The sequence below is a fragment of the Halichoerus grypus genome, chromosome 8 (assembly GCF_964656455.1).
Source record: "Halichoerus grypus chromosome 8, mHalGry1.hap1.1, whole genome shotgun sequence".
Lineage (NCBI taxonomy): Eukaryota > Metazoa > Chordata > Mammalia > Carnivora > Phocidae > Halichoerus > Halichoerus grypus.
The window spans coordinates 78,087,188-78,105,098 of record NC_135719.1 but is presented as its reverse complement, the minus strand read 5'-3'; the positions used below and the strand labels follow the sequence as shown (position 1 = coordinate 78,105,098).

The following is a 17,911-nucleotide window of genomic DNA, read 5'->3' as shown; positions in this document are numbered from 1 at the left end:
CTTGTCTCGAGGACATGGCTGGCACTGCACCAGATGTGGCTGTCTGCTGAGCAGGGAGGAGCAGCGAGCCAAGATAAAATAGACTTTAAAGTAAAGACTATAACAAGAGACAAAGAAGGACACTATATAATAATAAAGGGGACATTCCAATGGGAAGATATAACAATTGTAAATATTTATACACCCAACATAGGAGCACCCAAATATAGAAAACAATAACAAACATAAAGGAACTAATCAATAATAATACAATAATAGGGGCGCCTGGGTGGCTCAGTTGGTTAAGCGACTGCCTTCGGCTCAGATCATGATCCTGGAGTCCTGGGATCGAGTCCCACATCAGGCTCCCAGCTCAGTGGGGAGCCTGCTTCTCCCTCTGACCTTCTCCCCTCTCATGCTGTTTCTCTCTCTCTTGCTCTCTAATACATAAATAAATAAAATCTTTAAAAAAATAGTAATAATAATACAATAATAGTACTGACTTTAACACCCCACTTACATCAAAGGACAGATCATCAAAACCGATAACTGGGTGCTTGGGTGGCTCAGTTGGTTGAGCGTCTGTCTTCAGCTCAGGTCACAATCCTGGGGTCCTGGGATTGGGCCCCACATAGGGCTCCCTGCTCATCGGGGAGTCTGCTTCTCCCTCCTCCTCTGCTCCCCCTACTTGTGCTCTCTCATGCACTCTCTATCTCAAATAAATAAATAAAATGTTTAAAAAATAAATTAAAATAAACAGGTAATCAATAAAGAAACAATGGCTTTTAATCACACACTGGACCAGATGGACTTACAGAACATTCCATCCTAAAACAGCAGCATACACATTCTTTTCAAGTGTACATGACACATTCTCCAGAATAGATCATATATTAGGTCACAAAATAAGCCTCAACAAATTCAAGAAGATCAAAGTCATATCATGCAGCTTTTCTGACCACAATGCTATGAAACTAGAATCAACCACAACAAAAAGTGTGGAAAGACCACAAATACATGGAGGTTAAATAAACAACAAATGGGTCAACCAGGAAATCAAAAAAGAAATTTAAAAAGGCACATGGAAACAAATAAAAATGAAAACACAACAATGCAAAATGTCTGGGAAGCAGCAAAAACAGTCCTAAGAAGGAAGTTTATAGCAATACATACCTATCTCAAGAAACAAGAAAAATCTCAAATAAACAAGCTAATTTTACATTTACAGGAGCTAGAAGCAGAACAACAAAACCTAAAACCAGCAGAAGAAAGGAAATAATAAAGATTAAAGCAGAATTAAATGATATTGAAACTAAAACAACAACAACAACAACAACAACAAATCAATGAAAACCAGGAGCTGGTTCTTTGAAAAACTTCAAAAAAATTGATAAAACTCTAGCCAGATTTATCAAAAAGCAAAGAGACTCCCTGCTTGGCACGGAGTCTGCTTCTCCCTCTTCCTCTGTGTGTTCTCTCTCTCTCTCTCTCAAATAAATAAATAAATATTAAAAAAAAAAGAGAAAGGACTCAAATAAATAAAATCACAAATGAGAGAAGAGAAATGACAATCAACACCACAGAAATACAAAAAATTATAAGAGAATATTAAGAAAAACTGTATGTCAACAAACTGGACAACCTAAAAAAATGGATAAATTCCTAGAAACATATAACCTCCCAAAACTGAAACAGGAAGAAATAGAAAATTTGAATAGATTGATAACCAGCAAAGACATTGAATCAGTAAACAAAAAAAAAATCTCAACAAACAAAAGTCCAGGACCAGGTGGCTTCATAGGTGAATTCTACCAAACATTTAAAGAAGAGTTAATACCTATTCTTCTCAAAATATTCCAAAAAACAGAAAGAAAGGACAACTTCCAAAGTCATTCTATGAGGCCAGCTTACCCTCATACCAAAACCAGATAAAGACACCACTAAAAAAAAGAGAACTGCAGGCCAATACTTCTGATGAACATAGATACAAAAATCCTCAACAAGATACTAGCAAACTAAATCCAACAATACATTTAAAAAAATCATTCACCATAATGAAGTGGGATTTATTCCTGTGTTTCAGGGGTGGTTCAATATTCGCAAATCAATCAACATGATACATCACATCAATAAGAGAAAGGACAAGAACCATATGATCATTTCAATGGATGCAGAAAAAGTATTTGACAAAGTACACCATCCATTCATGATAAAAAACCCTCAACAAAGTAGGTTTAGAAGGAACATATCTCAACATAATAAGGCCATATATGAAAAACCCACAACTAACATCATCCTTAATGGGAAAAACTAAGAGCTTTTCCCCTAAGGTCAAGAACAAAACCAGGATATCCACTCACCACTTTTATTCAACATAGTACTGAAAGCCCTAGCCACAGCAATCAGACAATAAGAAGTAATAAAAGGCATCAAATTAGTAAGAAAGAAGTAAAATTTTCATTATTTGCGGATGACATGGTACTATATAGAAAACCTGAAAGATTCCACCAAAAAAGCTGCTATAACTGATAAATGAATTCACTAATGTCATAGGATATAAAATCAACATACAAAAATCTGTTGCATTTTCATATACCAATAATGAGGCAGCAGAAAGAGAAATTAAGAAAACAATCCCATTGGACCAAAAATAAGATACCTAGGAATAATCCTAACCAAAGAGGTGAAAGACCTTACTCAGAATATAAAATACTGATAAGGATATTTAAGACAACATAAAGAAATGGAAAGACATTCCATGCTCATAGATTAGAAGAACAAATATTGTTAAAATGTCTATACTACCCAAATCAATCTACGCATTTAATATAATCCCAATCAAAATACCACCAGCATTTTTCACAGATCTAAAACAATCCTAAAATTTGTATGAAACCACACACAAAGACTCCGAATAGCCAAAGCAATCTTGAAAAAGAAAAGCAAAGATGAAGGCATCACAATTCTGGACTTCAAGTTATATTACAAAGCTGCAGTCATCTGGGCACCTGGGTGGCTCAGTCGTTAAGCATCTGCCTTTGGCTCAGGTCATGGTCCCAGGGTCCTGGGATCGAGCCCCACATCGGGCTCCCTGCTCAGCGGGAAGCCTCCTTCTCCCTCTCCCACGCCCCCTGCTTGTGTTCCCTCTCTCACTGTGTCTCTCTCTGTCAAATAAATAAATAAAATCTTTTTAAAAAAAAAACAAAGCTGCAGTCATCAAAACAGTATGGTACTGGCACAAAAATAGACACATAGATCAATAGAACAGAACAGAAAACCCAGAAATGAACCCACAACTTTATGGTCAATTAATCTTCAGCAAAGTAGGAAAGAATATCCTATGAGAAAGTCTCTTCTACAAATGGGTTTGGAGAAAAACCTGACAGCTATATGCTAATGAATGAAACTGGACCACTTTCTTACATCACACACAAAATAAATTCAAAATGGATGAAATATCTAAATGTGAGACCAGAAACCATAAAAATCCTAGAAGAGAACACGGGCAGTAACTTCTTTGACATCAGCCATAGCAACTTCTTTCTAGATATGTCTCCTGAGACAAGAGAAACAAAAGCAAAATTAAACTATTGGGACGTCCTCAAGATAAAAAGCTTCTGCACAGTGAAGGAAACAATCAAGAAATCTAAAGGCAACCAACAGAATGGGAGAAGATATCTGCAAATGATATATCTGACAAAGTGTTAGTATCTAAAATCTATAAAGAACTTACCAAACAACACTCAAAAATCAAATAATCCAGTTTAAAAATGCGAAGATATTAACAGACATTTGTCCAAAGAAGACATACAGATGGCCAACAGACACAGGAAAAGACGTTTAGTATCACTAAATTTTAGGGAAGTGCAAATCAAAACCACAATGAGTTACCACCTCACACTGTTAGAATGGCTATTATCAAAAGGACAAGAAGCAAGTGTTGGAGAGAATGTGGAGAAAAAGGAACACTTCTGCCCTGTTGGTGGGAATGTAAATTAGTACAGCCACTCTGGAAAAGGGTAGAGATTCCTCAGAAAATTAAGAATAGATCTACCATATGATCCGGCGATACCACTTCTGGGTATTTATTCAAAGAATACAAAAAAATTAATTTGAAAAGATATATGTACTACTATGTTTATTGCAGCACTATTTACAACAGACAACATATGGAAGCAACCTAAGTATCCATCAATAGGTGAATGGATAAAGAGGACGTGGTATATATAAACAATAGAAAACTACTCAGCCACAAAGAAAAATGAAATCTTGTCATTTGCAACAACATAAATGGACTTCAAAAGGCTATTATGCTAAGTGAAATAAGTCAGACAGAGACAAATAGTGCATGATTTTACTGATATGTGGAATCTAAAAAAAAAAAAAAAAAAAGCCAGAACAAACAAAATAATACAAAACCAAAATCACAGATACAGAGAACAGATTGGTAGTCACCAAAGGGGAAGTATGTTGGGGGATGGGTGAAATGGGTGAAGTGGGTCAATTGTATAGTGATGAACAGGAACTAGACTTTTGGTGGTAATCATTTTGCCATGTATACAGATGTCAAATTATAACGTTTACACCTGAAACATATATAATGTTTCATTATATATATATTTTTAATTTCACATTAATTTCACTTCAATAAAAAAAAGGGAACTGGAAAACCTCTAAAATGCTGATAAAATTTTTTTTAAAAAACATAAACTACCAAGAGACAATGAAAGAGAGGAAACTATTATAAGTCATAGATACTTCATAATAAGAGAATATTAGGAACTTCTTCCAATAAATTTGATAATACAGGGGCGCCTGGGTGGCTCAGTCGTTAAGCGTCTGCCTTCGGCTCAGGTCATGATCCCAGGGTCCTGGGATCGAGCCCCGCATCGGGCTCCCTGCTCGGCGGGAAGCCTCCTTCTCCCTCTCCCACTCCCCCTGCTTGTGTTCCCTCTCTAGCTGTCTCTATGTCTGTCAAATAAATAAATAAAATCTTTAAAAAAAAAAAAAAAATAAATAAATAAATAAATTTGATAATACAGATTAATATACAAATTTCTTTGAAGACACAAGCTACCAAAAATTGAATTTATAGTTGAAAGCCTTTACACAGAGAAAACTGCAAGCCAAAATGACTCCTATGGTGAATTTTACCAAACATTTATGAAAGAAACAATACCAATTCTACAGAACTCTTGTAATAAATTTAATACAAGGAAATAGATTCTATAAGGCCAGCATTATCCTGATACTAAGCCAGAAAAAGCATTGTTTCAAAATCCAACATCCATTCCTGATTTTAAAAACTTTCAGCAAGCTAAATAGAAAGGAATTTCCTCAGTCTGATAAAAAGCTTCTACTAAAAACCTAGAGCTAGCATCATACTTAATGGTAAAAAACTGAATGCTTTTCTCATAAGAATAAAAACAAGTCAGGGATGTCCACCCGAACCACTTGTATTCAGCACTACACTGTTTGATCTAGCAAGTACAATAAGGCAACAAAAATGATCCATACTAGAATATGAGAAGAAAAACGTCTTTATGCCCTGAAAACATGATCATCAATGAAGAAAATCCTACTTACTCTATAAAAAACAAGTAGAAAGATTTTGCAAGTTTTCAAAATACAATGCCAATAAACAAAACATCTATTTCTATATATTAGCAATAAACGATTATAAATTAAACAAAAAATACCATTTAGAATAGCACCAAAAATTAAAATAGTTAGGAATAAATCTCAAGAAAGATATGTAAGACCTGTTCACCAGAAACTATATAACACTGCTGAAAAAAATTAAATGGGGTCTACAAAGGTAGAAATATATCTTTCTGTTCTCATGGCTCACTTTTCACAAGGAATAAATACATTCATCAAGTAAGAATTATGTTACAGCTGTGACAACACTCAAATCAATATTTGATGTCTCAAGTTTTCTGAATCCAAAATATCAAAGACAGAAACAAAAGGCTACACCATGATTAATGAGAAGGCCTTATATTACCTATGAGATCTTCCTGTAAATCACTAGCTGTCTGCATACTCTCTTCATTGCTGCCTTCATGTCTTTATTCCTGAATGTGTAGATGACAGGATTCAGAAAAGGAGTGAGAACTGCATCAAAAATATCAAGAAATTTGTCCATATGTGAATTGGGATGTGGCCATGTATAGACAAACATGGTTGGACCAAAGAACAAAAGGACCACAGTGATGTGAGCTGACAGCGTGGAAAGAGCTTTGGATGAACCACCTGAGGAATGTTTCCAAACAGTAAACAGGATGAAGATGTAGGAGATGAGGAGTGTGAAGAAAGAGCCAACACAAAGGAACCCACTGTTGACAGTCACCATGAACTGCAATCTGTAGGTATCTGTACAGGCTAGTCTAAGGAGACGAGGAAGGTCACAGTAAAAGCTGTCCAATACATTAGGACCACAGAAGGGTAAATTAACAATAAATGCTAGTTGGAACAGTGAGTGAATAATGCCAAGGGCCCAAGCAGCCCCCAGAAACAAAATGCACATTCGCGGGCTCATGATGGTCAAGTAGTGCAGAGGCTTACAAATGGCAACATATCTGTCAAAGGCCATGGCAATGAGCAGCACCATCTCCACGCCACCAATGACGTGGATGAAGAAGATCTGGGCAATGCAGCCTCCAAAGGAGATAACTTTGTGCTTTCTGAAAAGATCATAAATCATCTTGGGTGAGGTGGCAGAGCAGGCCCCCAAGTCAATGAAAGAGAGACTGGCCAGTAGGAAGTACATGGGGGGATGTAAGTGAGGATCGATGGTTACAGAAAACACAATGAGGATGTTTCCAGTCATGCTTGCCACATAAAGCACAGAGGAGACCACCAGGAGGAGAAGCTGGACCTCCCATGAATGAGTGAATCCCAGAAACACAAACTCAGACACAACCGAGTGATTCCTTCCATCCATGGATCCAGCCAACTGGGCTGCCACTGAAATGATGAGAATTTAAAAAATGTGATTATGGAGATGATAACAGGTCATAGAATTACCAATGTTTCAATATCCCTATTATGAATGAAAAGTATATAGTTATCTACTTTCTCACACATATAAAAAAAATCAACATACTATCATCACACATGTGCACTATGACATAATTTAGACCTATCACCAAAACTCTGACTGCAATGATCTGTTCTCAAATTAACAGATTAGGCATGCATATGGATACATGAGTATCCATGACATTCATTAGCTGTTTAAGTCACTTCTGATATTGACTATTCCTCATTTCTAACATATTCCATCTTGCTTTTAATGTATATTCTCATAATCCACACTTCTCTCCCCAGTTTGTTCTCATAATTTGCTGGTAAAAAGTAGGAATAAGAGGGGTGCCTGAGTGGCTCAGTTGGTTAAGTGTCCAACTTTTGATTTTGGCTCAGGTCATGATCTCAGGGTCGTGAGACTGAGCCCCAGGTTGGGTTTCATGCTGGGTGTACAGCCTGCTTAAGATTCTCTCTCTCTCCCTCTCTCTCTCCGCTTCCCACCCCCTGATGGCACTCTCTCTCAAAAAAAATAAATATAAATAAATAAATAAATAAATAATAGTAGGAATGAGAGGAAAGTATAATTAACAAGTGGAATGTCACCTGGAGTGAGAGGTGCTTGTTTTAAGAGTTGAGACTGAATTAAGACAGATTGAGATTGAATAAAGAGACTGGGGTATGTGAAATTGGACAGCCCACAAGTGTAGTAGAACACTTGTTATGTGGACTCTACTACAAAATAGACAACTATTTTCCCATCACATTTTATTATGTTCACTATCCTGGGTACCTCTAGTTTCCATGCAATTTTTCATAACTACAAAGTCCTAATCTGGCCTCAACATTCAGTAAGAATTTCATAAGAAGTCTATGCCACCCAGGGGTACAAGGCTTTCTCCACACCTAACACATGTGTATTTGAAAGATTTCACCAGTTTCTGCTAAGGTGCATGCCTAAAGTGGCTGCCAAGGGTGTAACATATCTCTGCAAACAGCTTTTCTCTGTCCAAACACATGAAGGTATTAAAGACCAGCACTTGGAATTGCTGGGATACTGTCTTAATTCATCAGTGTGTCCGTACCACCTGCAGAACAACGTGTTGTGGTATGTGATATTATCCTGTTTACTTTGACTGAAATCCATTCAGATACTTTATCTTCAAGGCAATTTGTATTTTATACTTTTGAGTTATGATTATAAAATAAGAACGTCAAATATTAATAAGTCACATTTTAAGACAAATGAACTTTCTTCCTGATCTTGAACCATAAAATAGAAAATGTGACACTGGGATGCAGTCCTTTAATATGTATAGTATTTATATGTGAAGTGGAAGGTGAGCAGAGAACAGTGTTATATGTTTCTCTGTGTCCAGATACCTACCTCAATCATACCCTATAACAGAGAGTAGTTTCTGAGAACAGTACTAATGAGGTTAATTATTTTAGGAATTGATGAAGTACAGTAGAAAGGTATAATGACATCCTTCATTTTTGCGGCTAGAGTTCCAGACTTTCTCACACAAAGTAGCATCTGACTGATGTCCTCAGTCATCCCAGACCGCAAAACTCACAGAAATTATCACTGTGTCCTGCCCCTAATTCTGGGTCACCACCACTGGCATTAATCTCTCTCTATTCTCACCTACACATAGTAATTACACTGTTACCTCCTGAGCTAACAGTTCACAGTCTCAAGGTGTACAATTTCTATTACCAGAAACCTGGGGCCTGGAGTAGGGGGCACTAATACTGCTCATCAGGGCAGGGAAAGACAGCATATGAAAAGACTGAGAGGATGAACATTCATGGGGAAGTGATGGAGGCATTGGGGAGGGAGTCAGGAAACTCAATAATTACTGAAAAAGACCCAAGGCCTTGATGAGGAAAAGCACATGTCCCCAGTGTAATAAGATGAAAATTCTCATGGAATTATATAAAGTCCATTTTGTCCAACTGGTCATCATTCAGATGAAAAACATGAGACCCAGCAAAGTAAACTGAGTTTCCAAGATTCACAAAAATGGTGGTCCGGGGACCAAAACTATGTCTCTTGATTCCTATTCCAAAAAGAAAAATCCTAGAGAAAACAATCAAGTAAGAGAAAGCAAAACTCAAAACAGTGATCTTTTTTTTCCTGGTTAAAACCAAACTAACCAGACACTCATACAAACTGTCCATTATAATACAGCAAACTGACATTAATTAAATATTACATAAAATGTGTACCCAATTAAAGATTATCTGACTAGTACAATAGTAAATTATATCCGGGAAAGTCATTATTCATTGCAATTATGATTTGTGTACTGATTCTTTGTATTTTGGTGGTTATGTAACCAGTTACTACAACCGTAAAAAACTTAATGTTTCTAAAAAGTCCATCCTTTGGTCTTTCTAAATTTTTTTTTCTTTTTTTGAGTAGTCTACACCCAACGTGGAGCTCAAATTCATGACCTGGAGATCAAGAGCTGCATGTTCTACCAACTGGTCCAGCCAGGCATCCCAGTCTCTATAAATTTTATTATCTTCAAAGGTCAATTCAAATCCCAAATACTTCTTGCAGCTCTTATTGACAATTTTCCTTCATACTGATTTATTCTTTTGCTAACTTCTGTAAGTCAAAGAATCAAGAAAATAGTTGAAAAAACATAAATTGTACACATAACAAATACAATCCAGTGTGACATACAATACATGGCAAGTGAATATTAAGATAAATATATGGTTATTTGGGGCAGGGAAAGGAAAATGTGTTAAAAACATTCAAAGGTGGGGCGCCTGGGTGGCTCAGTCGCTAAGCGTCTGCTTCGGCTTAGGTCATGATCCCAGGGTCCTGGGATCGAGTCTCGCATCGGACTCCCTGCTCCGAGGGAAGCCTGCTTCTCCTTCTCCCACTCCCCCTGCTTGTGTTCCTGCTCTCGCTGTCTCTCTCTCTGTCAAATAAATAAATAAAATCTTTAAAAAAAAAAAAATTCAAAGGTAGAAGATAACTTGTATCAGCAAGAACAGATGGGTAGCAGATGGCTACCCCAAGAACACAGATACTGATCTGGCCCTCTAATAATTAGGACTGAATAAAAAGAGATATACAGTATGTGGGAAATACCTTGAATTATGTAATATGAAAGTAACTTTTAATATTAACTATCATTATGCATGTGTGTATAGCCCATATTATGTACCCAGGTACATACAGAAAGTCAGTAGATAGTTCTTGATTGAGAAGTTAGATTATTAACCCCAGGCTATAGTAAGGCAATGCCTTCAGGTCAATGATATTTAGTATTTTTTATTCCCTCCTTTCTTGGTCATCTTTTCCAATCATTTTAACAGACATAAGGGGAAATTTCTCATTTAAAAACTTATCATAACCATAACTAAAGTATCCCAGTGAGAAGGCACCTAAGGCTTTACAGCATATTTCTTGGTGAGGATTAAATCGCATTTAATCTTCAAGCCTATAGCCAGCACTCAATTTATTTTCCTGAAGTCTTTGGAATAATTGGAGATGCAGAAAAAAATAAAGCAGAGAGAAAGGAGAAAGAATGAAGATTTCAAATGTGGGGAATATAGGGAAAGGGGGAAATTAGGGAAGATATATGATAAAGAACAAAAAGAAAGAAACCACCAGGAAAAAAGAAAAAGAGCTGAACAAGATTCAGAGAGTATGAAATATGATAGCCAAGGTTTCTGAGAACCCAGGTAAATTAAAGAGAACATCGATCCCTCACCTTAAATTCACTGATTCAGGGCTGCTCCTGACTTTGACACTGGGTTGCATTTAAGGAAGGCAGATTGCTTCTATTACCTGCCCTGTTGGGCTCACAGAGTTTCTGTGAAAATCACACATGATAATGAATGGAAAGACGGTCTTTTATACTGTATAATGATATAGACAAGTAATTCACTGTAAAATTTTTACTGTTTTTACGATTTGAGGAGTCTGATCATATACTAAGCAGGAGAAGGAGGCGTACAGAACAGACAACAGGCAAGTGAAATTCCTCCACTGTGTGTTTTCTGTGTGTTCTACTATCCCAGGAGGGTTCTTTGTCCAGTCAACTTCTGCTACTGAGGGTCACAGTACAGTTATTTCCAAAGCTGGTGTTCTTCTATATGGTGGACTTATCACACGGCTATAGGCTCACATTCAAAAGTCCAGAGATCATTTCCAAATTTTCATCTCTATATTCTTCAATCCTAAAAATACAAAAATTCACAGATTGCCTTTCACACATTATAGTAGAATGATTAGCAGCTTAGGCTTTATAGTAGAATGATTAGCACCTTGGGATTTGATGGCATCACCATTCACTTGCTAAATAAGCACGTCAAAGTTACTTGACCTCTCTGAGCTTCAGTATTATCATTACTAATGTGGAGATAATAATACTTCCTTGCAGGGTGTTGTGAGAAATAAATGATATATGGAAATTTACCTGACTCAGTACCTACCACACAGTGTAGCACAATAAATGCTATCTATTACATACTGAAGAATATCTACATGAGTGACTTTCAAGTACAGAAAATTATTCCTCAAATACTGAAACTTCCATTGTTCTACTAGAACTGGTTTTAGGCAAAGCTTCCATATCCACACTTGCATTCAATCAGTTAAGCATATTTCCCAAATAACAATTTTTCTCCTTAATGGAAATCAAAGACTAATCAAAGACTGCCTAAGGGATGTGGGAAGGAGCTCTTGTTCTGACCAGGCTGTGTCCCTTCCACACTGCTGTCCCCACAATCCAAAGTCATAAATTTCAATTTAAAAAAATAAGTTTTTTCTGACCACCACAGATAACACTGGATACTTCCCTTGTTATTAGTGGTAAGAAGAAAGACAGAATGGAGAAAGGGCCAAGGCAGGTGCTTCAAGGGATTTCTGAAGGCTGTGCCCATCCAGGCTCACATTTGTGTTGATCTGCCAGGAAAATAGACTTTTCTTTCAAACTCCCTTTATCATAAAGCATATAAAATTCTTTAGTTTTTACCTCCACTTTAATCGTATAAGTGGAGAAAGCAGAGATAGTTTAGGCATATTATAGTTAGATGGTTATTCAAAACCAAAGTCTTGGTTATGTTCTATTCCCCATTCTTCTCACTTATTCATTTTGTTAAAGTGGATTTGCTTACTATGTGCCAGATCTCAAGCCACACCAATGTTGTACAAAGTCAATCCTTATCCAACATGTATATAAATATACTTCAGTCATTGCATGATACATGTCACAGAAGTGTAATTGGCCCCCTAATATGTGAGGAGAGTGGAAAAAGATAACTATAGTGATGTGAAAAGGCAGCATACCAGAGTGGCATTTGTGTAAAGCTTCAAGAGTTGGTAAATATTACAGTACACAAACACAGAGTCCAAAAAAGTCATTTCAAGCAGACATAAAATACGAAAAACAGATACATTTGTTGCTCAGTGGGTTAATGGTGAAGTAAGCAGATTATCTACAGAATAGACACTGGTTTTGGGGAATAAAAAAATAAGAGAGAAAGATGATAAAGATTAGTTTGTGCCTGACATTGGGAACTAATATAGATATTTAAGGATTATGAGATAAATGTAGGGAGTCAATGAAGAGGGTGCAAGGAATTGGTGATAAGGCCAGTAATTAGGGAAGGTGCTCCATCTGTAAGAGTGATGGGTCATTTGGAGGAAAGAAACAATGGAGGTAGGGAGTCCTCTAAGGAGAATGCTGAAATAAAGTAGATCTGGGGGGCTATACAGATGTACTAGAACTGTAAGGTTTTAGCTTTAAGACTGTCAAATCAGAAAATAAAAATATTAAGAAATACACAAAACAATTGGTGGCTGATTAAAGTTGGAGTGAACATGAGGAGTGATGTCAAAGATGACACCAAGATTCGAGCATGGATAGATAGGACAATGGTGGATTTGTTTTTAAAAATAAGGAAACTGGACACAGAATTTGTGGGAATGGAGAAAATAGATGATCACATTTATATTAAACAATTGGAGTTTCAGATACTAGTGAGATGTATAGGTGGAAATATGAATCAGGATGTGTGGCAAGAAATATATAGAGGTTCAAGATATAATTGTATAGTAATCCATCTGAATCATAACTGAATGTACAAGAGTGAATGAATTCCCTGAGGGAAAGAGGATAGAGAGAAAAAAAAAGCAAAACCCAACCATATAGAAAGTCATAGTAATAATGTGAAAGGAGACAAAGGAGCCAACAAATTAGGCAAAACAGTCTCAGAGGTAGGAGGACAATCAGTGGTGAGCCAGAGAAGCCAAAACTGAACTGCAAGTCAAAATGAAGGATGAAAACAGTAAAAAAAAAAACGAGATACCAATTTATATAAATTTTTCTGCTTTGTAAATGGGCAGTTTGGGCCTAGGGCATCATAGGCACACACCCTAAATATCAAATGGGTTCATTAGTGAATAAATAATATAATGAATGAGAGAGAACTGTCAAAGAATGGATAAATGAAATGTCTTCCCCATTAGGGGCTAGATGACAAAGTTTTCAGAGAACCTACGTGCCACTCTGTTGTGACTCACACCCTCAATATGCAGCAGCTTGACATCAATTAAAGAACTGTAACCATTTGGATGAGGGCAGAGCAGTGGAATGGCAGGTGAAGCAGAAGTTTACGAAGGGATGAAAAGTTTCTGGGCATTGAATAGACGGATCAGGTGGCCAAGCTGACCATAGGCCAGAAAGAAAGTCACAAAGACTGAAAAAATAACTAAAAACATAGCAAAACAAACACAAGGTCAGGGGCACCTGAGTGGCTCAGTTGGTTAAGCATCCAACTCTTAGTTTTGGCTAATCATGATCTCAGGGTCATGAAATTGAGCCCCACATCAGGGCTCCATGCTTAGTGGGGAGTCTGCTTGAAGATTCTCTCTGTCCCTCCACACACCCCCAATAAATAAATAAATATATCTTTTTTAAAAAGCCAAGGTAATATTATTGGGAAACTTGGAAAGGAAGATAGTCATATGATAAACTTTGAGTCTTCTATGATATTCTTCTAGAGCTTTATTCTTAGAGGGCTAGATGTACACTTTCCTCTACTCATACCCTCAGCTACCCATACACAGTGACTCTCCTTCACAGGCCTGATTCCTGTTCCACCCTCCTTCTCTAGGATACCAACAGCAACATGCCACATAGAAGGCTGACATCATGGTGAGTTGAGGAAAACTTAATTCCTGGAACGTAGAAACCTTGGCTTGCTGATTTACTCACTATAGATTTTATTTCTGTCCTTCCCACTTACCTGTTTTGTAAAGAAAATTAAGAGAACAGTATCATTAAAGATTCAGATAGATTACAGTTCTCCCCAAATCAAAGGGATCCTATACAGTATCATTACAGACACTCAAAATGGCTGTATAAAACAGTCAGAGCAGCAACTAATTATATCCCCAGGGGGTAGTGACCAAGTGATGCTGCAGAGATTTGGGATTGCCAAACTGAGATCACTTGGCTTGGGGAATTATTGCCTATGGTTGTTTTGGTTCTCCCAGTGTAGCCAACTGAAGAAGCTGTTAATAAGAAAAAATGAGAGGCATTTAGTTTTCTAACAACAAAGAGGCCTTTGCCATTTCTTAGAGCAGCTTTAAATCTTTATTTTCTGATGACTAAAGTTGAATTCCAGAGCAACAGTAAAAAACTGTCCTTGACAATTTGTAATCTTTTTATCATTTCTATTCGATTACCTCAATAATAATTCAACTTAAACAAGAATATATTAAAAAGTATGAAGAATAATACATGGAGATAAAACCTATTATATTGCATGTAAAAAGTAGAGAGAATATAGAAGAAAATGAGATTTAAATTGACTTCAAATATAATGTTTTTATACATACTCTACAGAATCCTCACAACCACACTGTGAAGCACATGTTGCCACCTAATCTCAAATTATTTTTCATCTAAAACACAGATATTAAAAGTTTGGTCTATATATTAATTTGGGACAGTCCAAAAATTTTCTTCTTTCTCCTACAGCTAACTTCTTTAAATTATTGAAAAGTCAATATTACACAACATATTCATGAAGCATATATAATCTTGAATCCAAATTTCAGACAAGTATGACAGCAAAAATAAAATTATGTTAATCTCAATTATGTAAATAAATTCAGACTTCCAGACTGAGAGTCCAAACTTGAGATGCTTCTTCTTTCCTCTTCCTTTATATCAGAAGAAACAAAAATGTAAACTGCATCTTTAGAAAGGCTAGGAAATATATCTATAATTCCAAACCACAACACATAAAAAAAAAAAACCTTATGTGCAATAAAAATTGAAACAGGACAAGAGTGAACACCAAAATAAGAATCATGCCTCCTAAGAACTTAAGCTAGTCACTAAGCTCAGCAGTCTCAAAAAGAGGTGGATACACTTATAATAAAACCAGTGATCTTCACTTTGAACAGAAACATGGGAGTGTGTCAACATTCACTCCACAGAGTGACCAAGGAAAGGAACTTAAAGAGAAAGACACAGATACAGCACCTTTGCAATAAGTAGGCCATGTGTGGTGGAATGAAAGAAAAACCAAGGCGAGAGGAGGTGGGAAGCAGCGAAACACTTGACTATTCCCGTTATGTGATGAGAAGTAAAGGATAAATCATAAGACAAATGACCAAAATTAACAAATATGGCTGCTCTGAGCCAGTAGTTAGCCCAGGAATCCAGGAGAGAATCATCCCAACAGGTGAGAGGTGATTTGGAGACAACATTTCAAACTCAGCTGCCTTCTATCATACCTCACTAAAACCCTTACAATCCTCCTCCACAGTATCTTTTCAAATTTCTAGCATATTCAATTAGTGTATTAGATTAATAATTGGGGTGCTTGGCTGGCTCAGTCAGTAGAATATGTGACTCTTGATCTCAGGGTTGTAAGTTCAAGCTCCACATTAGGTGTAGAGATTACTTAAAAATAAAATTTTAAGGGACACCTGGGTGGCTCAGTCGGTTGGGCATCTGCCTTCGGCTCAGGTCATGATCCCAGAGTCCTGGGATCAAGTACCGTGTCGGGCTCCTTGCTCAGCAGGGGGCCTGCTTCTTCATCTATCTCCTGCTCCCCCTGATTGTGCTTTCTCTGACAAATAAATTAATAAAATCTTAAAAAAAAATTTATTAAAAATAAATAAATAAATAAATAAAATTTTAAAATAATAATTATACATATACTATAATAACTTTATTATAAAATAAGGCAGGAGATGACCTATATGAAAATACTTCAAGAAGAAAGTAAAGGGAAATGACACAAGGTATATAGCATACACATAATAGGTTACATACTATGAAGTAGTGAAAGTTATGAGCAAAATTTTCTATGAATTTTTAAAGATATAACTTTTTTCTAAAATGACAGAAAATATATATGAGTTATGCAAAGAAATAAATGACAGAAAATATGAAGTGGTGAAAAATGGAGAAATTCAAGAAATACAAGCAGACCTCATTTTATTGTGCTTTGTTTTATTGCACTTTGCAGAAACTGTATTTTTTACAAATTGAAGTTTTGTGGCAACCCTGCCTTGAGCAAGTCTATTAGTGCCATTTTTCTAACAGTATTTGCTTACTTCATGTCTCGTGTCACATTTTGGTATGCTCACAATATTCGAAACTTTTTCATTATTATTATGTTTGTTAGGGAGATCTGTGATCAGTTATCTTTGCTGTTACTACTGTAATTGTTTTGGGGCACCAAAACCACACCCATATAGGCAGCAAATTTAATCATTAAATATGTATGTTCTCACTGCTCCACCAACTGGTTATTCCCCATCACTCTCCCTCTCCTTGGACCTCCCTATTCCTTGAGACACAATATTGAATTAGGCCAGTTAATAACCTTACCATACCCTCTAAATGTTCAAATAAGGGGAAGAGTCACATGTCTCTTACTTTAAATCAAAAGCTGGAAATGATTAAGCTTAGTAAGGAAGCCATGTCAAAAGTTAGGACAGGCCAAAAGCTAGGCCTCTTGTACCAAACAGCTAAGTTGTGAATGCAAAGGAAAAGTTCTTGAAGGAAATTAAAAGTGTACTCCAGTGAACATACAAATGATAAGAAAGCAAAACAGCATTATTGCTGACATGGAGAAAGCTTTAGTGGTCTGGATAGAACAAATGAGCCAAAACATTCCCTTAAGCAAAAGCCTAACCCAGAGGAAGGCCCTAAATCTCTTCAATTCTAGGAAGGCTGAGAGAGATGAGGAAGCTACAGAAGAAAAGTCTGAAGCTAGCAGAGGTTGGTTCACAAGTTTAAGGAAAGAAGGTATCTCTATAACATAAAAGTGCAAGGTGAAGCAGCAAGTGCTGATGTAGTTATCCAGAAGAGCTAGCTAAGATAATGAGGATGGCTACACTAACCAACAAAAAGTCTTCTATTGGAAGAAGATACTGTCTAGGATTTTCATAGCTAGAAAGGAGAAGTCTATGTCTGGCTTTAAAGCTTTAAAGCCTAATGCAGCTGTGACTTCAAGTTGAAGTCAATGTTCATTTACCATTCTAAAAATCCTAGGGCCCTCAAGAATTATGCTAAATCTACTCTGCCTACGCTCTATAAATGGATCAACAAAGCCTGGATGATGTCACATCTGTTTACAACATGATTTACTAAATATTTTAACCCCATGGTTGAGACCTAATGCTCAGAAAAAAAGATTCCTTTCAAAATATAACCACTTATTGACAATGCATCTGTCCACCCAAGAACTCTGATGGAGATGTACAATGAAATTATTTCATGCCTGGTAACACAACATCCATTCTGCAGCTAAGGGATCAAGGAGTAATTGTGACTTTCAAGTCATATTATTTAAGAAATACATTTCATAAGGCTATAGCTGCCATAAATAGTGATTTCTCAGATGAATC

General features: G+C 36.6%; 1 protein-coding gene across 1 annotated transcript; it reads right to left on the bottom strand.

Annotated features, from left to right (window-relative positions):
- Positions 1 to 5,986: 5,986 nt before the first annotated feature.
- Positions 5,987 to 6,925, bottom strand: LOC118529637 (olfactory receptor 4F3/4F16/4F29). The gene has a single exon (XM_036082558.2). It carries the CDS (start codon positions 6,923 to 6,925, stop codon positions 5,987 to 5,989), a length of 939 nt encoding a protein of 312 aa, XP_035938451.1.
- Positions 6,926 to 17,911: the final 10,986 nt, after the last annotated feature.